At 41.1% G+C, this 25,413-nt stretch overlaps 1 protein-coding gene across 1 annotated transcript; it reads right to left on the bottom strand.

Annotated features, from left to right (window-relative positions):
• On the bottom strand, positions 1–25,413 carry rsl1d1 (ribosomal L1 domain containing 1). Its single transcript, XM_073060495.1, has 9 exons — positions 25,301–25,413; positions 18,293–18,432; positions 14,740–14,878; positions 12,205–12,353; positions 11,016–11,117; positions 8,555–8,648; positions 6,749–6,874; positions 2,484–2,687; positions 1–1,292 (listed from the first exon to the last, which is right to left on the bottom strand). Exons 1-9 carry the CDS (start codon positions 25,322–25,324, stop codon positions 969–971), a joined length of 1,302 nt encoding a protein of 433 aa, XP_072916596.1. The 5' UTR covers positions 25,325–25,413; the 3' UTR covers positions 1–968.

Raw genomic sequence — 25,413 nt, 5'->3', positions numbered from 1 at the left:
TACAAAGCACAATTTAAAAGAAAGGTTTTATTTGGTTTCTGGAAGTTTAATATACTATTAATACACAAAGTTCTGACATGAGTTTATATTTCAATTGACAGTTCTCATGACAAACGTTCCATACAGGGTAACAACAAATGAGAACGAGCCAAATTCAACACAAATATGGGTATATATTAAATAGTACTGAATTAAATTCCCGTACATTAGAAGTTGAATAGAATTCTTGCAATGGATTTCCCTATTACACTGAAGTGTCTTTAAAAGTTAACGATCTGCCTTGCCTGATTCACCTCAAACACAAAATGAAAAAGTCTTTACACAATTTCAACAAAATACATTAGTCCATATCAAAATTTAAACAACAAATGGCCATTTTGGTCATTCCCTTGTCAATGCATGAATTCCATAACTGTTTCGTTTACAGTTATTCCTATATAATGGATACCTGTCTTTACTGAATCATCAGCAAGACTGCTATATTGCTCTTCTATGGAGCAACAATGTCCTCCATTTTGCCTCTGTCAAAGTAAAGACATTCGATCAACATCCACAGCATGACACTGGAACATACCAAGTTCATTTCCTCTGGTTAGAAAATGGCAGAGAAAATATGGTGTGATGAGGAGACCAATTATACATTTGGTAGCGAAATTAAAACGTTCTATAAACCTCAAATTATATTTCTGATTACTGTAATGACTATGTGCCCTTTCAATTTCCTGTAAAACTTTGAATTCTTTATTCCCATGAAAGATACACAGACGACTAAAGATGTTTTATACAGTTACCAAAGTGATCAACGAAAGATTTCATTTACATTATTAAACTCCGTCATGTGCATTTATACAATTATAATAAACAATGCTCCCCCCCCCCCACACACACACAGGACACTTGTGGTGAAGAATTTATTGACAGTTTTTGAATAAAAGCGAATTCCCCTACTCAAAATACATAGATAATATTCATACAGACTGTGGAATCTTTTGATTTTGTTTCTGTTTGGGTGTGTTCATTGTTTTTGGGATTCCTACCGACTTCCTCTCATGCTTTTTAGCTGTTTTCTTATGAATACTTTTCTGCAAAGAGGAATCTTTTTTCTTCACTTCTCGTTTTGGTGTCTCAAGGCCTTTCTCTTTTTTCCCTGGAGTATGCAATTGTAGACTCTCTGGATTTTTGTTAGGTGTTTTCTGCGGTTTTTTGCCCTTCACTTGCGTTGATTTCTTGCCAACTGGGGTCTCATTTTCATCAACTGCTTTTGGTGTGCTGTGGCTTTCTCCTTGCGATTTCTGCTCAGTGAAAGAAGGAACAAATACAAGTCAAAAAACATGATGTGAAAGAGAATTAAAATCAGTGCAATAGTACAGAAGTAAAATGTACTATAAACGCATTATATTCTTTGATCATTGCAATGACAAAAAGTTTCCATAAATGGCATTAGTTCACTTTGAATTAATAAAGCCTCACAGTGAAGTGTCCTTGTGGCACACACTGATAAAGGAAAATAATTAAAATTCTGCCAGTTTTCAACTCTTCACTGTTAGTACAACCAAATCAGCTAAAACTTGCTTGACTTCTGCTAACTTTATAAAACAGTCCAGTATATTCTACAGGGCGCCACTTCGGCAAAAATTCCTTCAACGCGAGAGCTGCACTAACTACTAAATTAACTCATTGTTTAGTACTCTGATGACTTGCCCACTCTCCCCTTTATTTTACATTTTGTCTCACTTTGCCCAAATCTGTGCCCAACATATCTCAACATGTTGCTCCCTCCAGTCATATTTACTTATTTCCTTTCCTTCTACTCATGATTTCTATCTTTTGATAACACGGGAGGCTACTTGACCTATCAGCACCCAGCAGAGCATCCATCTGTATCACTCCTTCAATCTCAGTGTATTGTGCTTTCTTTGGTTCTGCTCGTTTTCTGTCCCACCTATGCTAGGTCTACAAATGTTGCCTGGTCAGTGATATTTTACCTCCAAATCTCCTCTCTCTTCAGTTAATTCTTTCTTTCTGTAGCCTACCTATTGTATCCTACCTCGATAACAAAATATTTATCAATCTTCAGTTTCTCGTCCATTTGCCAGATGTCCTACTCACACTAAATCTCTTCTTCAATGCCTTTCTCATTCCCTGACCATAGTTTTACAGCCTCGTTCTCATCTACGCCTGCCTGCATCTTTTCATTTATGCTCTGTCATATTTTCCCCGTCCTTCTCTTTCTCTAATATTTGTATTGTGCTCCCCAATGCCTTTCCACCACATTACAGTTGTCTCATTTAATCTTTTAAATTCTTTTTACTTCTCTTGCTTTGTTTATTTCACACCAACTACCTGGATAAACTGACCAAATAATTAGACACTCAACTTAAAATATTCAAGCCAGTGAAATTTGTGTACCAGCACATCATGCAAGGGCATAATTATCTCCAACAGAGAAAGCACAAAGAAAATCTACTTGCCAAGACACTTACTTGCAATTTTGCTTTCTTTGCAGGGGTTTGCTCTTCAATAGGAACCAGCTGTGGTATTTCTTCATCCGCGCTATGTTTCTGAGCAACAGAAGGCTTTGCACTTTCTGCAATTTCTTCCACTGTTTCAAGGACACTGGTAACCTCAGATGATGCCAGGTCAGCTGGAACTTCAGAATTCCCAGCTTTTGTTTTCTTCTGCTTACTCTGATTAAAAAATGAGATTTATTTATAAGAAAATATAAGCACTTTCATCACTACATTAAATAATCATCCTTTAGCACAGTGGTTACTTTGCAGATCTCACCAATTTACTGTGCTTAGCTCATGAGTTCTGCTGACTGAATATTTTCCAGCCAAGGATATTTCTCAGAAATAAGATCTCAAATCACAACTTACGTTTGACATTCCTACCGACCATAAAGTTTAACATTTCATTTCACAATTATTTGTCGAGACTATTTGAGAGACAAATTATTAATTGCGCTATTCTTCAAACTGACATACACCACACAAGAAGCCTTTACTTCCATGCCAAGAGATCAATAATTGGGACTTGCACAATGACTGAAATTCAAATGACAACAATCCCCAGTAACATCATTAAGTTTTAATTTGCTTCTGTACCAGAAACAGATATTCAGTGATCAAAGCATGCAATTCAATCCATGTTAAGACTTTATAAGCTTATCCCAGCACACCCTGGAATGTTCTATTACATCTATAGCTTCATTTTATGCCAAAGCCGAGGAAAGATTTAAAAGGTCAGATCACTTTAAGGAGGATGAGGAAATGCAGACAATTCATCCAATTCTGGCCATGGTACCTTTGGATTGTTTTGATTGCCCCAGAAAAATAACAATTTCGGAGACAAGAGAGACAGGCAGCAAAAATCCTAATGAGCCAAAGCGTACCATGGCAGAAAATGACAGCAATGCTCAGTTCAAAGAAACGGATAACATTTCTGTAGCAAACGGACTGAAGGAGGAAATGAAAACAAAGCTGGAAAGAACTGCTTGTTGCACCCTGAGATAATGTTGGTAAAGAATGAAATAAGACCATAAGATATAGGAGCAGAATTAGGTAATTTGGCTGAGTCTGCTCTGCCATTTCACCATGGCTGATCCAATTTTCCTCTCAGCTCCAAACTCCAGCCTTCTCCCCGTACCCCTTCAAGCCCTGACTAATCAATAATCTGTCAATCTCTGCTTTAAATATACATAAAGACTTGGCCTCCACAGCTGCCTGTGGCAATGAACTCCACTAATTCACCATTCTCCGGCTAAAAAATTCCTCCTCATCTGTTCTAAAAGGATGCCTCTCTATTCTACCATGGGAAGCATCATCTCCACATCTACTCTATCAAGGCCGTTCACTATTCGATAGATTTCAATTAGGTCAACCCTCATTCTTCTGAATTCTAGTGAATATAGGCCCAGAGCCATCAAATGCTCTTTATATGTCAAGCCATTCAATCCTGGAATCATTTTCGTTGACCTCCTTTGAACTCTCTCCAGTTTCAGCACATCCTTTCAAAGATAAGGGACCCAAAACTGCTCACAATACTCCAAGTGAGGTCTCACCAGTGCTATATAAAGCCTCAACATTACATCCTCTCGAAATGAATGCTAACATGACATTTGCCTTCCTTACCACCGGATCAACCTGCAAATGAACTTTTAGGGAATCCTGCACTAGGACTCCTAAGTACCTTTGTGCCTCCTTTTTTTTGTTGTATTTTCTCCCCATTTAGAAAGTAGTCTACCCTTCAATTTCTTCTACCATACACATGTAGAACTCCATCTGCCAATTCTTTGCCCATTCTCCCAATCTGTCTAAATCCTTCTGTAGCCTTTCTGCTTCCTCAAAACTACCTGCTCCTCCTTCTACCTTTGTGTCGCTTGCAATTCCATCATCATCAAAATCATTGATACATAACACAGCTGACCCCAACCACCAGCCAACCAGAAAAGGCTCCCTTTATTCCCACTCTTTGCCTCCTGCCAATGAGCCACTGCTTTATCCATGCTAGAATATTTCTTGTAATACCATGTGCTCATAGCTTGTTAAGCAGCCTTGTGTGACACCTTGTCAAAGGCCTTCTGAAAATACAAGTACACAACATCCACCAGTTCCCTTTTGTCTATCCTGATTGTTATTTCTTCAATTAATTCCAATAGATTTGTCAGACAATATTTTCCCTTGAGGAAACCATGCTGACTACAGTCGATTTTATCACGTGCCTCCAAGTACCCCGAAACCACATCCTTAACAATCGACTCCAATGTCTTCCCAACCACTGAGGTCAGACTAACTGGCCTATAATTTCCTTTCTTCTGCCCCGCTCTCTTGAAGAGTGGAGGGACATGTGCAATTTTCCAGTCTTTTGGAACCATTCCAGCATCAAGTGATCCTTGAGAGATCATTACTAATGTCTCCTGTTCCAGAACTCTGAGGTGTACAGCATCTGATCCAGGTGATTTATCTACCTCCGGATCTCTCTAGTTGTGGCCCCTGAATAGTGAACATAACAAATACAATAAATAGTGATGGCTTCACTAAAACTTTCCAGCTAAAACTTAGCTAGAAAATAAACTGCAACAGCAGCAAGCCAGAATAATCAGGATCCTATTTATTATCGCCAACACATGTTGTGAAATTTTTAATTAGAAGGATCACATTGAGACTGCTGCATCATAAAAATGCCAATTTTCTAGCTCGCCAGCTTCCTCATCCACCCTCTCTGACTCCATTTGAATTCAGAGACTACTAGCCTGACATACAAGAAGAGTAAGAATAGCCCTTAACTCGACAGTGGAGTTATCAGGGCACCATCATGACGGTGTTTCCGTAGTAAGCTATTTTTGTTTTTACAAGGCCAAGTTGTTAGCTCGACACTCAACCCGACTTGGATTCGATCTTGGGAACCTTCGCTCCGGAGTCCGGCGCTGATATTATTGTGCCACCAAGCGGGACATAGGACATATAGCCAACAGCTAAACCTCCTCAGCCCTCAGAGGACAAAAAGGCTGATTTCTTGTTGGAAATTGCAGCTCTTCTGAAACCAGGTAAAAGGACAATGATAGGGGATGGTTGACTACTACACTCAGGTGTCATCAGTACATTCAAATAAAATAAAACTAGACAGCAGCGTTGGAGATAAGAAAGTTAACTAATAGTAAAAAGGTCAGGAACACCAGAGACAATACTGTTGGCCAGGAAGTGGGGTGGGTGTGGATGGAGGAAATGCACAAACTAAAATGAGAAATTACATCAATGAAATCTATTAACCAAGCCAAAAGTTATAAAGCATTGGAGGATGAGTGGCATTGGTAGATATTGCCACTATCACAGAAGAAATGGTACACTCATTTTATTGCTACTTCCAACACTGAGACAAGGATCTGTACGGACACTCACACAAGAAGTTGCAGCCACTAGAATACAATAATGCTTCCAAAGACTTGAGAAAGAAAATAGGTTAGAGCTTACAAAGTCAGAATGGTCATTTTGTGTGTGTGTGTGATGACAATGATAACACCAGAGAATAAGCTCTGAGCTCACAATACAAGGTGGAATAGGAGTGGTGAAGAAGATGATCAAGTCCTAGGAAGTTTGCATTGATCATTAAGGTAGTTAAAAGGAAGCAACATATGATCACAAAGCAGACAGAATTTGTCCATAAGTTCCTCATTGTTGTCAGCAACTGGGTTTTAACGTGTATTCTCACGTCATGCCTCAGATTTCTTCCAGAAAGTTCCAGTTACAGATTCAAATTGTAATGTTCTGGCTTCTAATCTTAAAAGTTCATGGGTTCAAGTTCCAGTCCAGAGACCAGAGTGCAAAATATATTCAAACTGCAGAGGCAATGTTGCACATTGAATTTCTGTCACATGGTTGAAGCCAAATTGTTCTTTCAAATGGACACAAGACTTCACCACTCTAAAAGATTTAGGCAAGGTTCTTCATTCATCTGTCACCTCCCATCACAAGAGAACTTCCAAAATTATTCATTACTATTTGCAAGACTTTATTAAAAAGTGAAGTCGACTGTCTGGTTAACTTTGAAGGACAGTAACACTCTGAGGGATAATATGCTCTTTAGCTCGTCATGCCACTACAAGCCTCTTCACCAAGCACCCCAAATTTCTGTCAAGTGACCCGGAAGGCTATATGAATAGAAATAGTTATTGCAAAACTCACCTGTTCTGTATAGTAAATGAGTGTACACTATGACTAACTTATATACTTTTTAAGCTTTTACTTACTGTTTTCTTTTGCTTCTTGGGATTCTTCTTCTGAAGTTCCTTAAGGTTATACATATTTGATGTATATATAGGAAGTGCAGGAGAATTGGAGGTTTTCAGGTGAAGAACTTTCACATTTTTCCATTGCTGTGGCACGGAAAAAAATTATGTAGGCAAGTTAGGAAAATAGATAGATGGTTAAGCAACCCTCGTGATCTTTGGAAGATAAATAAAAATAATTTCCCCAAACCAATGCTGGGTAACTTCTCTGTGAGCTTATTCAAAAAAATTCAAAGTGCGATTTGTAATTACAATTACAGATATGATAACACCAAGATAACTAGGTGGATAATACCATAGAAACATAGAAAATAGGTGCAGGAGTAGGCCATTCAGCCCTTCGAGCCTGCACTGCCATTCAGTATGATCATGGCTGATCATCCAACTCAGAACCCTGTACCCGCTTTCTCTCCATACCCTGGATCCCTTTAGCCACAAGGGCCATATCTAACTTCCTCTTAAATATAGCCAATGAACCGGACTCAACTGTTTCCTGTGACAGAGAATTCCACAGATTCACCACTCTCTGTGTGAAGAAGTTTTTCCTCATCTCGGTCTTAAAAGGCTTCCCCTTTATCCTTAAACTGTGACCCCTTGTTCTGGACTTCCCCAACATTGGAAACAATCTTCCTGCATCTAGCCTGTCCAATCCCTTCAGAATTTTATATGTTTCAATAAGATCCCCCCTCAATCTTCTAAATTCCAGTGAGTATAAGCCTAGTCGATCCAGTCTTTCTTCATATGAAAGTCCTGCCATCCCAGGAATCAATCTGGTGAACCATCTCTGTACTCCCTCTATGGTAAGAATGTCTTTCCTCAGATTAGGGGACCAAAACTGCACACAATACTCTAGGTGTAGTCTCACCAAGGCCATGTACAACTGTAGTAGAACCTCCCTGCTCCTGTACTCAAATCCTTTTGCTATGAATGCCAACATACCATTTGCCTTTTTCACCACCTGCTGTACCTGCATTCCTACCTTCAATGACTGGTGTACAATGACACCCAGGTGTCGTTGCATCTCCCCTTTTCCTAATCGGCCACCGTTCAGATAATAATCTGTTTTTCTGTTCTTGCAACCAAAGTGGATAACCTCACATTTATTCACATTTAATTGCATCTGCCATGAATTTGCCCACTCACCTAACCTATCCAAGTCACCCTGCATCCTCTTAGCATCCTCCTCACAGCTAACCATGAAACAAAACTAGTAATGCTGAGTTCAAAGATCCCTAAGCCACCTTGTGCAGAGTACAAAAATGCATGAGAACGCTAACGGCCAAAGATTAGAATTTAATTTCCATTTTGTTTGTCAAAATTCAAAGTTGCAGAATTCCAAAACTTATCCACCCCAAACTGCTCACCCTATACTCAGATTAAGATTCATAAAGTTCAATCAATTAATTGCATATGGTGTACTGTCTGGTATTTTGCGTTGTGGGTTTGTAACTGGGGTTACGTTACACAGCATCCACACAAACGTGATCACCCAGTTTGGCAGGGCCGAAGGCTGATTCCCCAGAAAACGAACACGAGCTGGGTGAGCCCGAGGGTGACACAGGTTTCAGCAATGTTCACAGCATCCAAATAAAAATATTTTAAATGCTCTTAAAACCATGTCCCTGCAACATTCTAGTACACTGCACTCAAAGATAAAAGCTCTAAATACAGCACAAGAGTTGGAGGAATGGTAGGCCAGAAACCAAAAATTGAAGTATGATGACAAAATTATCGAAACCAACTCATAAAAAGTAATTTCAAACATACCTGGGGCAACTTTGCTTCAATAGTGTGGACAGCAGCAGTTACATTTTCCACTATTTCCTCCAACTTCATCCCAGTGTGAGCTACCTGAGAAGCACTATCAGCAAAAGAGGAGATTTGCCAAATCCACATAAAGGACAACTACTAATGCATTCTGCTCAAAAAACAAACATTAGAGAATTGCATGTGCTGGAAGTCAGAAATCAAATAGAAAATGCTGGAAACATTCAGCAGACCTGGTAACACCCTATAGAAACATAAACAACTCAGGTTGATGGCCCTTTGCCAAAGATGGGAAGACAGAAAATAAGGTAGTTACATGTTACAGAATATACCAGGGAGGCATGGGGGTAGACAAGTAGAATCTTTTTGATGGTCTAAAACCATGGTTTCTATGAAAATAAGTTCCAGAGGCCTTTTGGTTGATGAACTGATGGGAGTAATGAGAGAGAGAAAATTAATAAAATATTTAAACGGAGGATAATTAGTGAATGAGAACACTAATATTGCAAAGCAGCAGAGCTCCAGGACATGTCTGTGTCAGGCTGTGCTAATGGAGAGAATAAAACTGAGTCGGCAAGTGCTATCAATCTGGAACGACATCTACAAATGCGGGAGAAACTCAGCAGGTCAGACAGCATCAACTGATGCAACTGAACAGTTGACACTTCAGCCCAAAATACTTCACCTGAACTGGAAATAAAGAGGGCAGAAGCCACAATGAAAGGGTAGGAGGAGGAGCGTGAGCTGGCAGGTGACAGGTGAAGTGAAGGCAGGAGGGAGGGTTGAAAAACATGAGAAGTTGGGAGGTGGTAAGTGGAACGAGGAATCTGACTGAACAACAGACCATGGAATCAAGGGAAGGATGTGAGGAACCAGAGGTGAAGGTGATGTGAATATCTTGAGTGCAGGGAGGGAGAAGAGAATGGGTAAAGGGGCCAAAGAGATAAGGGTGGGCTGGAAATTGAGGTTAATGGAAATTAGAGAAATCGATGCTGGTGCCATTACGTTAGAGACTACTAAGACGGAATATGAGGTGCGTTTTTCCAATATGTTTCTGGCCTCATCGTCGATGGCAGTTGAGTTCATGGAAAGGCACATCTGTGTGGGAATGGGAAATGGAATTAAAATGGTCGGCTTGCCACTGGGAGATTCTGTCTGTTGCAATGGACTGAGCAAAGACATCCAATGAAGTTCCCACTAATCAGCATTGTGTCTCACTGACGCAGAGGAGGCAGCACAGGGAGCTCTGGGTACAGTAGGCGACATGGAAAAGCTGATGAGGGAACCAAGCTGAACTGAAAGAACTATCTCACTTATCCTACAAAGAGACAGATACAGATCGGGAGGCACTAAACAGGAAGGAAAGAAGAGTACGACCATTATACATATATATAATATTATATATTATAATATATATTAATTTAATATAATATATACATACACACACACACACACAGAGTACTGTATATGAAGATAATCAACACAATATGATTTCTTTCTCTCTTTCCATGTGCACAACCTGACCTGCTGGGCATGTCCCATAACTCAGCATTTTACAAGTTCTATGCTCCTTTATTTTGTGTTCCTATTCTCTAACTGACATTAATTTGTGTGTGTGTGTATATAAACGCGTGTGCAAGCACACTTGTCCAACTGTCCACATAACACATCAGTGAATAACCTCTACAATTTTTCCTTGTAATGACCCTGGGCCCACCAAGTATTCCATTTGTCCTTTCCACACCTACCTTCACTGCAGCTCGAAATCAAAGTGTTTTATTTTTTCCCTAGTTCTGACAGAAGTCTTTGGGCTGAAATATTAACTGCTTGACTTGCCACAAAAGCTGTCTTGACACGTTCTCAGCATTTTCCATTCTTGAAGTTCCCAAAATTAATTATTATACCAATGTCTGAGAAGCAAGGCATTATCTTATTCAGCACCTAAAATTCATTCTTGCTTACAATGACAAAATTAATCTATGCTTAGAAGTTCCTCCATATTTTTTCCAATTTAAGATTAAGAGCTTAATATTTTTGACTGCTGACAGGACAGTAGATTGAATCGAAGATTGGGATTGCTATTTTATTTACCAAAATTTAGGGGAAAAAGGAATTGAAATTCTTGCATTGTCTTAAGTGATAGTGAGAAGATTCTAAATCTAGGGAACACCCAGCACCAAAGCATCGATGCAGGTACCTCCCATACTGAGTTGAATGGGATTCCAATGCAAAATAAATGTGACCATCAGACATTAGATTCATGGGATTTGTCCACAGGAAACACTGAATGGTGCATGAAAATCTGTAAATCGAAAAGTTTGGATTTTTACAGATTCATTCACCAATCTCATTCAGAACCATTTGGTAACTGAAAACAAATAAAAATCTTGCAAACTTAGGCCAAAAGACAGATTCTCTCAAATACTAAAAAATATACATTTTTAAAAGCCCCAATACTCACTAACAGCTGCCCTTGTTGTTGATTGGAAGGATTGTACCCTGGATTTTCTTATTCAGTTCCTTTGCAAAATTCTTTGAAGACAGTTTTACTGACAGAGGTACTCTGAAAATGAAGAACAAAAATCAAAATCAAGTCCATGCTAACTACATTGGCTTGACACAATATGTTGTTCATTTCAACTGTACTTGAGAGCTTCTAGGTAGTGTGGACTAACTACAGAATTTCGAACCATGTGCTACAATTAAAATTCTACCGAACAAAAATACATGCAATTTCTGGTTTCCATATTAAAAATTATAATAAAACACAGACTTCTTTGTGGATCATATATGAAGTTGGGGACAGAGCTACTTAAGAGATTCCTGAAGTCAATTTTTATTGCAGTTGACAACATAACCAAAATTGTAACAATCAGCTATCCAAAGAAAAGCAGACATAAGTAACAATGGGCAACCTATTTTACACATAGCTTGTTCAACATGGAGCCTAAAAGAGAATAGATTCTCACCCTAGATGCCCCAGGGTGTAGTACTCGACATTTACAATTGAGGAAACACTACAAGGGCCTGTCATTCTGGTGAGAAGTTACTGTCCTACCCATCCTTAATGCAAAAAAAATCTCAAAGTGTAATTCAAAGAAATGCAAAGTAGTTCTTCCAGTGGGTCAATATCTATCCCACAATCAATATTTTACCTCAATATCGTTGTAAAGCTTTTGCGTATACAAATTGGCCACCTCATTTCCCTAAACTATAACATCAATTACACATTGAAACTCAATAGTTGGTAAGAGCTTAGTGTAAGGTATAATACGTATGAAAACTTTAAAACTTATAATGACACAGGGCAGAGTTCTGTTTGCTACATTCATACCAACAAGTTTAAGGTTTAGTTTCAGTTTTTTAAAAAAAAGTACTCTCTGCTGGGATAGCAACATACAAATTTAATAATTATTTCTGTATCTCAGTGATGAAACCATCACCCAAATCATCCACTTCATTATTGAAAAATTGTGCATTTACAGAATGCCACTGTTTGAATGAGGAAAAGCAAGCACAAGAAACAAATAAATGAATAAACTTATTATTTTATATGGCATTCAAAGAACTGAAGGCTGAAAATTCAATGAGATCGATGCCTGGGCAACGCTTAATGCAATAAGACACCATGGCTAATTTACATCACTTACTTTTTAGACTTGTAAAAATGTTTCCCCACATGAGAAGGTAAAAGTCGTCTGATTCGATCATCAGCCAGGAACAGATCAAATCTGCTCAATAAGCGACGCTTTGCTTCAAATGATTTGTACTCAGTCTTCAGAATCTTATATGGAATGATCTAACACAATAAAACGTAGGTTAACATTGTACTAATTTGCCAATTAAGGTGTCACTCAATTACGTTCGAGATGAAACTTAACTTTTATTGCTTTTCTGGACACTTAACCTAGGAATGAAAGATTAGGCCCATGCAATGTAGAAATTTATTAAACCTTTTAAGGTCCTTGCTCCATCTTTTATTACTGCAATAAATCATTTTTTACTTTACAATCTTACAAACAAATTGAATGAAAATGATCAAGAATGAGTACATTTACATTAAGATTCAATGCAAAAAAAATCAACAAGTCCTAAAAGGACCATAAACATTAAACAACAAAATAACACAAGCTTTGATAAATTGAGCACCGTTTGTTATTTGACAAAAATTTACCTTCAGACCAATAATAACATGCTTGAAATTAATATAAACAATTAAAGCAGAAAACAATTTCCAAAGAAAATAGACAGAGATCTACAGGAAGAGCAAGCTAGCACCTCCAACAAGAACATTGCATTGATTATCCTTGACTATGGAAATGATTTATCTCTTTAATTTTAAACACTTTATTCCTCTAATGGCTTTAATTGCTGCAGCTTCATTTTTGTATCCAGTGGTGTACACTAACCCTAGGAAATTTCAGAAGCAGTCAACAAACTGTATCTGAGGTCAATTTGAAGACAGAGTAAAATCAGACCACCTATTGAACTGTTTCTCCACTCATCTGTGATTGTGTAGAGTTAGGCCTTTTCTCAATCCTGAACATGCCCCAAGTGAAAGCATGGTACACAGACTGGGGTTAATTGCAGACCAGGAAACATTCCATTGACCTGAGATGTCTCCATATGCACGAATGTAGCTCTCGAACAGCAGTGATTAACACTCATTTTGGGTGCGTTGGTTTGAAGACCTAGGTATTCGAAAATCATATGAAACTCAAAGGAAGCATTATGAATGCAATGTAACTTTAGAAAAAGTCCTGTTGTTACCTTTGTTCTTTAACATATAAAAATGTGATGTACTGTTGGACCAGGGAGCCACTTCTTCCAAAAGCGTTTGAGTATGATGCCTGCTTGTTTTGCTGAATAAAGATTTCCATATCCACCAGCTTCAGTTCTCACCAGTGACTTTGTTAACAGTCACAACATTTGGGGGCTCGCCCAGGATATTAACCTGGGACCTCTCATACCCAAAATACTTAATTTCTCTTACCCACACTTTAAAAATCTATACAAAGGATAAAAAGTGACACAGGCATTGCCCTGCTAGTTTGAGCTGTTCTATCAGTGACCACCATGATAATTAGGCAGAGTTAAAGAGTTACAACATTCTGAAGAGTAATACACATGGAAACATACGTCAACAAAGAAGAGCATAAAGAGGTTGACCATGACTGGAATTAACTCCTGCCTGAGCAATAATGTGGACTTGCAGCAGACACAATCTCAATGGCTGTCCACTCTGCTTGGAGCACTTACACAACTGCAAGATCTATTTAAGGCTACTATTTATTGATTACAGCTCGGTGTTCAACACCATTAATTCCTTCAGCACCAATAACCAAGCTTCAAAACCAGGACTGCCCTTCCTCTGAAACAGGATCCACAACTTCTTCACTGAGAGTCCACAGTCGGTGCAGATTAGTAATAATACCTCCTCCTTCCTGACGATCAACACTGGTGCACCATAATATGTGCTCAGCCCTCTGCTCTACTCCTTCCAAAACCCACGACTGTGCGGCTAAGCACATCTCAAATTCAGTAACGACATCACTGTGAATTTCAAGATGATGAGGAGGCTTACGGGAGTGAGGCAGATTGGCTGTTTGAGTGGTGGTGTTGCAACAACAACCTCACACTCAATGTCAGCAAGGGTGAGCAGCTTCAAGTTTCAGGGTGTCACCATCTATCCTGGGCTTAACAGTTCCATGCAGTCATGTGGCTCCACTTCGTTAGGAGTTTGAGGAAATTTGCAAAGTCACCAAAGACACTTACAAATTTATATAAATGTACAGTGGGAAGTATTCTAAATGGCTGCATCACAGGCACAACCTATACCACCACTAAGGATGGTGGCACCCATTATTAAGCACCCTCATCTTTCAGGACAGGCCCTCTTCCTGTTGAAGTCCCACACTCAACAATTTAGGAACAGCTTCTTCCCCTCTGCCACCAATCAGATTCCTCAATGGTCTATGAATACTACCTCATCGGTCCTTTGTTTGCACCATTTATGTTTGTAATACATAGACTTTTATGGCTTTGCACTGTACTGTTTCCACAAGACAAACTCCACTTCAATGCTGGTGATAATAAATCTGATTTGGACATCTTCACACAGATAATTTCACTTCTAAGAGGCAAACTGAAATAGTATTTATTACTTGCCCAAACTTGAAGCTTACCTCTGTAATATTCTTAAATCCATGCTTATCAAGAAGGTTTCTATAGAATTTTTGAGTCTGATCAGCATTCATGTTTGGTTCATCTTTGGTGAAGAGGCAAATTTCCTTTGTTTCCAATCGATTTTTATGAGGCAAAATTCTGCAAATAAAAAGTTCAAAATTATCCACAAAATCTTCCCACCCAAAGTTGAATTTTCAAAGTGTAGAGTTACACAGTACTAAGTAAAAAAAATTGAAAATTAAATCATACAGTTTACTACAGCTTTCTACCTCACCTTCTTCATGTATACCATATATGTCAAACTCAAGGCCCGCGGTGGAATTAGCTTTGGCCTGCGAGATAATATCTAATTACTATTAAAGCTGGCCCCAGTAATCGAAGCGCCTATGGCGTATGATATGGCTAATGCTGAGTTTATTCAGGTACCAGGTTTTCAGGGTTTTTAATGTTTATTCGGCAGTCTTCTTCATAAGAAATGGAATTTGTAAAGTGAAACACTTTGTAGTTATAGCAGAGACTGAGACACATGAGAGCAGGCTGAAAAAACGGAGGCAACGAAAGCTGCGTTCGCACGCATTCGACTGATCTGGCCCGCATGAAGCTGCATTTTGCTCAATCCGGCCCGTGACCTAAAATGAGTTTGACACCCCTGATACTGTGCTCCCGTTTGTAAACTTAGAATACTGCTACCTATTAATGCATGCTGTCACTATCAAATATTACTCAATTTGAAAACGTCAAGCTTGCATAATAAACCGGGGTGTTCTCTTCAGTTACCTGATGAGGTAACCGTAGCCTTTAGCCAAGAGCAGATGTCATCAGGTAGTTGGCAGGCTAGCAGTGGTGGCCAAGTCACCGCCCATCTGTTCCTGACTTCCACCTCACCTCAACTCAGTGGTGGGTGCGTGGAATGCACTGCCAGAGAAGGTAGTGGAGGTGGATACAATAGGGTCTTTTCAGAGATTCTTAGATAGGTACATGGAGCTTAGAAAAATGGAAGGTTATGTGGTAGGGAGCTTCTAAACAGCTTCTAGAGTAAGTTACATGGTCAACACAACATTGTGAGCCGAAGGGCCTGTAATGTGCTATGGCCTTTTTTACGTTCAATGTTCAACTGCTCTTACTGCTCCATAACCAGCACGAGGCTCTTTCTGCCTCCTCTTTCATCCTGCAAGCTGCTTGGTTCTTGCTCTTTTCATCAAGGACCAGTGCAGTCAGCAACTTCCATGTCAACCTTGCCAGAAGCCCTCTACAGTCAGTCTCCATTGGAATAGATACGTCTGCCATCCTTTGTCCCTGCACTCCTGGACAAACGACTGGGCCTTCCTTTTGTGAGCCTCCTCACATCCTCCCTCCCATGGTCCTCATGGTTCCGCACCTTTACCTGGACCATGTCACGGCTATCTCTTGCACCTGCACCCCCACCCCATCGTTGGAAGTGTGCAGAGTCGAGGGCTGGCCTTCCCAGCATGAATATTATAGCCATGTTAAGAATGGGGTGAAGATAGAAAATCACCAACACCACTCACCATTTTATAATGTGCTGCAGACAGACTCCATTTATGGAACTATTTGTTTATTAGAACTGTAAGTTTTATTTCTTAAAATAGCTTTCTGCAATTGCTTCTAAAATTAATCTGTGACCTGCTGCAATGTTCCAATTTGCTGATTTGATTGAGTTACTTTAAGAGGGGAGAATTATTCCTACACAAGTTTTGGAAGAAATCCCTGGGTGAACTGCACACCAGGGCAATCACTCAAGTTAAGTAGTCAAGTTTTAAATAAGGAAAGCTGTAACTACTGCTGGCTCAATGCTAAGTGCAAATTCTGAGCCAACATTACAATGCCTTGAACTTAATTTATTTGGATGACTAATGCTATCCAAACATAAATCACAGAGCAGGATTTCAGAAGGGTGGCAAACGAGGTTGTCCTTGACATAACGGGGAATACAGTCCAGCTGTATCTGGGACAAAGGAAGATAGGTGTGCTTGTTAGAAGTTAGTCTGATCTCTTGCAATGCAAACATCAGTCCATGCATAAATTCCTCAGGGCAGGGTATTGGTCACAAATATCTTCAGCTGCTTCGTCAATCATCATCATGTCAGAAGTGGGGACGATCACCAGTGATTGCACATGGTTCTTAGCATATGAAGCCACCCAGGCTCACATGCAGATATGGGCTGATACGGGACAAGTAAACACAGACGTGTATAGCAATGGCCAGTTCGAACAAGAGAATCCAACCACCTACCCTTGACAATCAACTGAAGCAGCTGCATCAGTAAAAGTCTCACCTCATGACATTCCTTTCCAGACCGTAAAACCGCGGAGCCCATCAAGTCTGCTCCACCGTTTCATCATGGCTGTTTTAAATGTTCTTCTCAACCCCATTATCCCACTTTCTCCCTGTAACCCTTGACACTCCTACCAATCAAGAGCCCATCAATGTTCTGGGTATATTTAAAGCAGTCCTCGCAGCTGTCTGTGCCAATGAACTCCACAGATTCATCATCCCTGACTAAAGAAATTCTCCATCATCTCTGCTCTAAAGTGATGTCCAAGTCATTTCCACCATCCACAAAGCACAAGTCAGGAATGTGTTGGAATACTCCCCACTTGCCTCGATTAGTGCGGCACTAATGATTCTCAAGAAACTGAAAACCATTCTGGCATTCCATTAAAGTCTGTAAACATTCATTCCCTCTGCCACTGACACACAGTGGCTGTAGTGCGTACCATGTACAAAATGCAGTGCAGCTCCTTGGCCACGCTTCTGCAACAACTCATCAATCTGTGATCTTTATCAGCAGGAAGAACAGGGGCAGGAGATGCCCATGAGTACCACAACAGGATGTTTCCCCTCAGGACTCACATCACCCTGACTTAGAAATGTGTCCAAATCCTGCAACTCCCCCTCCAGATACACTGCAGGAGTGCCTTCACTTTTAGCACTGCAGCAACTCAGGAGGTAGCTCATCAACACCTTCAAGAGCATTTAGACATGGGCAATAAATTCTGGGCTTGCCAGCATAACCATATCCTGAAATAATTAAAATATTTTGATCCACTCAGTTGCACAATTAAAGTCTACTCACCACAAATAGAAATTCTATTTTTTTTTGCAACAGGCAGCTTTACATTTAATGGGTTAAAATGGTGTAACTAAAGATAGGTCACTACTGAGTTCGTTAGTTACCTCTCTTGTACAACCCCTTTTTTCAGCCTTGGCTCAAAACCTGACATTAGAGTTGGGTGGTAAACACTTCAGAGATTAAAATCACATTTTAGTCCTCATGGAATAAAATACTGCGTGATTACAATTCTTTTACAGCATTCTAGTCAAACAATGATCTTCATTCTTCAGATAGTATACACATCTATAGAGGATTTAATAGCCTACACAATTTCCTTCCAAACAGGCTGTAAGGCTCCAGTGATGAATCGTGCTTTGTTCACCCATTCTGCTCTCTAACCTCTTGTTAACAGATAGCACAGCTTGAGGCTGTAAAATGTAAACAAAAAGGAATTAATCTCCTTTGGTTTACTTACATTTTTATTGTTTGCTCCCGCTTTGGAATCTTCCAAACTGTGACATTTAGCTGTATAGTCTCATCTTCATTCAAAAATAGTTTTGTGTCACTTTTGCTTTTCTTCACATACTCCTTCAATGCATTAATAGCCTTGCGTACCTGGTGAAATGAGGTAGTGAAGGGGACAGAGATCAGTTCAAAACAACATATCCATTTTAGGATAACAGGCTAAACAATTACAAACTCAAATAAAGTTCACCCAATGATGCACATTTTTAAATTCCTTAATAATCTATTGTGATTTGCACATCACTTTTAAAATCTCATTTTTCCATCCCTTTACAGGTCCTAGCCAACTCACATAGCACATACTGTAGATATGAACGAGTATTCAGGAGTCTGGTGGAATAGATTTGACTGCTGCTCAGGGCTGCAAGCATCTTTTACCGTGTGTGAACACAATTCATGACATTTCCAAAGTGCAAAGTGTTGGGATTGCAAACAGTTCCTCATGCCAAAATCTGGGGAGGACCTCGCTCATAGATGCTCATCATTGGCTGTTCTCTCTCCTTACCTAAAGAATTATAATCAAGGACAAGAACCCTTCCATTCCAACCCAAAAATCTGTGACACCACACCAAGCAAGTTAAATGGAAATTACGGCAATGTTTTTAAATACTATGAAGTGACTTTATCTATTGCACTTTCTGGCAATAACCATTACAAGTGGCTGGATTTTCAGAACAATTACAAAACTTCAGCATCTCCTTGCAAGTCAATTAATTCTACCATAATATATCCCATCTACTACTTCCCACTGAACTCCCCAATAGATCAATTTATGTGACCACATTGACTATCCAATTTTACTTTTAATAGTAACTAAACTAAAGGCAGATTTTCTTTCTATTATTTATCCATACACTACCAATCTTCCAGAACAGCCCATTTCCAACTTGCAAACTGTTGGAGAACAAACAGTTCACACGACTGGAAGAATGTCGTAACCTCTGGGAGTTCACTGGGATTCAGGTTAATTGGGGCAGCTACGTACTTGGGACAACCCTTAAAGAATAAAAACTAATCAAGAAAACAGCTGGGATTTCCTTCATTTATTTGGGACACTATACCACCTAATCGGGACAGGAGACTTACTGAAAAGTTTCTAACTAGCAACATCGCTTATAATGGCTGTTGGACACTACACCCCGCTTAGAGCGAACTGTTTTTAAATAGCGTCAGTTGCATAATATTAAAAAGTGATATTTGACAGCACTTCACACAGGAAGATAACAAAAGCAGCGCATTTTCTGCACTAGATGTTTGCGCTGATTTTGTTCATTTACAATCAAAAGAACACAGCAGGGCACACAGGATGAAATTCTCCGTTGATAACTATTAGGAACTAATACACTGTTTTATACTTGCACAATTCATGGGAGACTCATCACTTACACCACCACTACCTTGGAAGAAGCGCCGGAGGCGAGGGAGAAGGGCTGGCGGCCTGGTGAGGCTGAGACGACATGCAAATCAGCCACTGCTCCCTAGCACACTGCTGGCTAACGTTCAGTCCCTGGACAACAAGCTGTGCAAACTGAGAGCCAGAATCTCCTACCAGCGGGAAACAAAGGAATGTAATGTTTTATGCTTCGTAGAGACCTAGCTGATGGAGGAGATACCGGACCACGCTATCGAGCCCTCTGGGTTCTCCCTGCTCCAGGTGGACAGGTCAAAAAACCTCTCTGGGAAGAGTAAAGGAGGAGGGGTATGCTTCATGGTCAACAATGTTTGGTGCGACCCCCAGAACGTGCATGCCCTCAAATCCATTTGTTCCCCAGACCTGGAGTACTTGGTGCTGCTGTACGGACCTTACTGGCTGCCTAGGGAGTTCACGACCGATATCATCACAGCAGTGTACATTCCGGCACAGGCTAATACTGACCTGGCTCTCAAGGAACTGTACGATACCATCAACACGCTGCAGACTGCACACCCAGAGGCTACCTTCATTGTCGCCGGTGGCTTTAATCGGGTATCGCTGACAAAAGTGTCTCTAAAGTTTTGTTAACACATCCAGGTGAGCACTTGCGGAGATAATACACTTGACCACTGCTACACTCCATTCCACAATGCTTACAAAGCTCTCCTTTGCCCCGCTTTTGGAAAATCAGATCACTCTTTGATCCCGCTTTTGCCGACATACAGGCAGAAGCTGATACAAGAGGCGGCCATAGTTACAACCGTCCACTGCTTGGTCCAACCATTCAGCCTCCATGCTGCAGGCAAAGATCATTACCAGCAATAATTTCCCTAGAGTGCTCGAGGTTTGGTAGAGTCTTAAATCACATCGGAAAAGCTGCCATAGCAATGAGAATCAGCAATTGATTTTTAAGAAGTTCATGAACAATTCTTAAAAACTAAAAATGGTCATTTGACAAAATCACCATGGGAGAGCAAATTAACAATCCTATCAGAAAGTTTCTATCTGCATTTCACAACCTAAAGTTCCAGTGGACCATTATTAATAAAAGCAGTTCTCTGCCCAAGGGTGTATACTCCACATAATTCAACACAAAAGCAAAATCCCTCTTAGACGATATCTCAGCAATACAATTTTTGAAGTTTCCCTAAAAGGAATTTATAGCTCCCAAATTAAGAACTAAAAGACTTTCTGACAGGGGTAAAAACAGCACTGCATAAAGGAAAAATAAATTAGTCCAGGGAAGAAAGGTAACTTTGACATGACCTTACAACTCCTGGTCAAATTAGTTCTTCCCCCATGTTATCTTGACCAGGAAAATGTAATGAAATTGAGCAGACATAGAAAGTCACGACCAACTTAGTATCTCCCCACAACAGACCATTTCCCTCAACAAAAATAGATATTGCAGCACAGATTGCTTCAGTCCACCCAAAAATAGTTTGCAAAATCATAAAAGCCAACCATACATAGATAACCCTGAAATGACTGCAGATATTTTCAAATAACTAATATACTGTTATTCAGAAGCAGTGGATTTTCACATATGGGATCTGATTATCCTGTCTCAGAGGTTGACATCAGAACACCTTTCAAGAGGGTGAATCCTCGCAAGCCTTCAGGCCCTGATGGTGCACTTGGTAGGGCACTGAAAACCTGTGCCAAACAACAGACAGGAGTTTTCAAGGATGTCTTCAATGCATGCAAGATGGCGCCGCATAGGGCAGCCATGTTATGAGCTCCATTCCAAATCCACAGTATACTACTAATTTCTACAATTTTCTTGGCATTTTCTGTTCAAGTTGCTGATAGTCACATCAGATACAATAGACTGACCCTTCTGAACACCGGAAAGAAGGCATTTACCCACCATGTATCGCCTTTCATAAACTGGGATCCCCTGCTTGTGGGATTCATGGCAGACTCACCTTTTACACTGCACTACCTTGGAAGAAGCGCCGGAGGCGAGGGAGAAGGGCTGGCGGCCTGGTGAGGCTGAGACGACATGCAAATCAGCCACTGCTCCCTAGCACACTGCTGGCTAACGTTCAGTCCCTGGACAACAAGCTGTGCAAACTGAGAGCCAGAATCTCCTACCAGCGGGAAACAAAGGAATGTAACGTTTTATGCTTCGTAGAGACCTAGCTGATGGAGGAGATACCGGACCACGCTATCGAGCCCTCTGGGTTCTCCCTGCTCCAGGTGGACAGGTCAAAAAACCTCTCTGGGAAGAGTAAAGGAGGAGAGGTATGCTTCATGGTCAACAATGCTTGGTGCGACCCCCAGAACGTGCATGCCCTCAAATCCATTTGTTCCCCAGACCTGGAGTACTTGGTGCTGCTGTACGGACCTTACTGGCTGCCTAGGGAGTTCACGACCGATATCGTCACAGCAGTGTACATTCCGGCACAGGCTAATACTGACCTGGCTCTCAAGGAACTGTACGATACCATCAACACGCTGCAGACTGCACACCCAGAGGCTACCTTCATTGTCACCGGTGGCTTTAATCGGGTATCGCTGACGAAAGTGTCTCTAAAGTTTTGTTAACACATCCAGGTGAGCACTTGCGGAGATAATACACTTGACCACTGCTACACTCCATTCCACAATGCTTAGAAAGCTCTCCTTTGCCCCGCTTTTGGAAAATCAGATCACTCTTTGATCCCGCTTTTGCCGACATACAGGCAGAACTGTTGGTCCGACCAATCGGTTTCCATGCTGCAGGACTGCTTTGATGATGTCGACTGGAATGTCTTCCATGATGAGGAGATCTCAGAGTTCATGGATGGAGCCATGTGCTTCATCCGGAAGTGCATCAAAAATGTTTCCCCCTAAACTCGGTCAGGGTCTTCCCGAACCAGAAACCCTGGATCAATAGTTCTGTGCGAGCAGCACCTACCACAGGACATAGAACTTACATTATTGGCAATCAGCAGGAGCTCAAGAAAAGCAGCTACGATCTGCGCAAAGCTATCGAGCCTGCGAAACAACACAGGGACAAGATTGCGTCAAAATTCACAACGAATAGCACACGTGACTTGCGTACCATCGCAGACTTCAAAGCCAAACGTAGTGCCACTGCCAACATTGCAACCTCTCTCCCAGATGAGCTCAATCACTTTTATACTCGGTTCGATGTCGCTAACTCTGAGCCTCTGAGGAAAGACACCGCTACAACCTGGTCATCTCTGAGGGTGAATTACGCAAGTGTTTCCGAGTGGAGAATTGTAAAGCTGCGGGACTGGACGCACCCCAGGGTGAGAACTCAGGATGTGCTCAGCACAACTGGCAGGTGTGTTTACAGACATTTTTAATCTCTCTCTCTCCCAGTGTAGAGTGCTCTCCTGCTTCAAATTATCCACCATTGTCCCTGTACCAAAAAGACCAAGGTAACATGCCCGAATGACTAGCGTCCTGTCGCATTCACCTCAATAATAAGCAAATGCTTTGAGAGGCTATTCAAGGACTACATCTGCAACTTGCTACCACTCAAACTGAACCCCTTACAATTCGCCTACCGATCGACAGACAACACAATAGCCACTGCTCTACATACCATCCTAACAAACCTGGAAAAAAAAGGATGCTTATATGAGAATGCTGTTCTTGGACTACATTTCAGCATTCAACACCATAATTCCACCCAGGCTCGACAGGAAGCTCAGAGACCTTGGCCTTGACTCTGTCTTGTGCAGCTGAATCCTGGACTTCCTGTCAGATTGCCAGCAGGTGGTAACAGTGGGCTCCCTCACCTCCACCCCTCCGACTCTCAACACAGTAGCCCCTCAGGGCTGTGTACGAAGTCCCCTCCTTTACTCCCTGTATACCATGACTATGTCGCAACCCACAGCTCTAATCTGCTAAATAAATTTGCCGACGACACTACATTGATTTGCCTTATCACAAACAATCATGAGATGGCCTGCAGGGAAGAAGTCACCTCTCTGACACAGTGGTGTCAAGAAAACAACCTCTCCCTCAATGTCGTAAAAACAAAGGAGCTGGTTGTGGATTATCAGAGAAATGGAGACAGGCTAATTCCTATTGATATCAATGGATCTGGGGTTGAGAAGGTAAACAGCTTCAAGTTCCTTGGCATCCACATCACCGAGGACCTCACGTGGTCTGTACACACCAGCTGTGCAGTGAAATAGGCACAACAGCGACTCTTTCAGATGGTTGAGGAAGTTTGGTATGGGCCCCCAAATCCTAAGAATTTTCTACAGGGGTACAATTGAGAGCATCCTGACTGGCTGCACCACTGCCAGTATGGGAACAGTTTCTCTCTTAATTGCAGGATTCTGCAGAGAGTGGAGTGGACAGCCCAGCGCATCTGTAGTTGGGAACTTCCTATGATTCAGGACATTTATAAAGACAGGTGTGAACAAAAAGGGCCCAAAGGTTCATTGGAGACCCGAGTCATCCCAAACACAATCTATTCCAGCTGCTACCATCTGGGAAACAGTACTGCAGCATAAAAGCCAGGACCAACAGGCTCCAGGACCAGTTTCTTCCACCAGGCCATCAGACTGATTAACTCACGCTGATTTGAGTGTATTTCTAAGTTATATTGACTGTTCTATTTATTATAAATTACCGTAATTGCACATTTAGATGGAGACGTACCATAAAGATTTTTACTCATGTACGTGAAGGATGTTAAGAAAAAAAGGCAATTGAACTACTGTATCAATATTGGTAGCGATCTAATTTCTGCATTTCATTTAAATACATAATTTATTACTGAGTTAAAGGGGTAGCTTGTGTTATTTCCACGAAGCTTCGGCAAATTGGCGCATCCGCTTAATTGGGCCAAAATACACTGGTCCCGATGTGTCCCAATTTCCAGAATTAACTTTTTAAAAAATATACGCTGTCCAAAGGAAATAATTTCAGTTCTAATCTAGCAACTATAGCCCCTCGTTCTTTTCCATAATATACCATGGATCCTCACTGCTGGTTTCAAGTTCGAAGTACGAGGGAAGTTGAGAACCGGCCTATTGCTTTCCATGGGACTTCTCAGAAACTAAAAATCATCAAAAGAAATATTCTCAAGGGAAACTGAAGTAACAAGTAAATGTTAAAGAGACACCAAAAAAAAGACTGCAGATACTGGAGAAAAATAAACTGCTGGAGTTTATTTTTAGGTCTGTGGGGGGGGGGGGGGGGATGTGAACAGCAGTCAACTTTTCGGGTCGAGACCCTTCATGTCTTTTCACTCTCCACCGATACCTCCTGACAGCATTCCCTGTTTAGTCTTTTTTCAATTTCCGATTTCGGAACCTGCATTTCATTTCTGAACGTTTTGCGGAATCTCTGTTTGTAAGCCGACGGCCCGCTGAGCTCAGCCGCCCGACCCCAAGTCGTGCAGGGCAAACAACGTGCACTACTCGGCGGCAGAGGGAGGCCTTGCCAGACCCAGCCATCTCCCACCGTACCCACAGCCAACCGCCTGATTCACCCGGCACCGTTACCTTTCATACCCGCCCCACACCAGTTTAAATCCAAAGGAAATCGCCCAAGCTCCGTTCACTCCCGTACCTGCTCCCTATCTACCGCTTCCATCGTCTCCACGTGTAGCGTCCCCACTGAATGCCGTCACGACTTTCAACAACCAAACTTTATTGAGAGCACGGCAAGGCGAGACCGCCGGC

Source organism: Hemitrygon akajei, chromosome 11 (genome assembly GCF_048418815.1).
Source record: "Hemitrygon akajei chromosome 11, sHemAka1.3, whole genome shotgun sequence".
Lineage (NCBI taxonomy): Eukaryota > Metazoa > Chordata > Chondrichthyes > Myliobatiformes > Dasyatidae > Hemitrygon > Hemitrygon akajei.
Note: the sequence above shows the minus strand (reverse complement) of the source record. Positions and strands in the feature narration are given on the sequence as shown.

Bases quoted from the DNA above. Each gene is read 5' to 3' on its own strand.
- rsl1d1 (XM_073060495.1), bottom strand. From the start codon at position 25,324: ATGGAAGCGGTAGATAGGGAGCAG. The intron at 11,118-12,204 runs GTAAGTGATGTA...CTTCATTTTCAG, and splicing joins CATTTTTACAAGTCTAAAAA to AGTACCTCTGTCAGTAAAAC. The intron at 1,293-2,483 runs GTAAGTGTCTTG...TTCACTGAGCAG, and splicing joins CAAAGAAAGCAAAATTGCAA to AAATCGCAAGGAGAAAGCCA.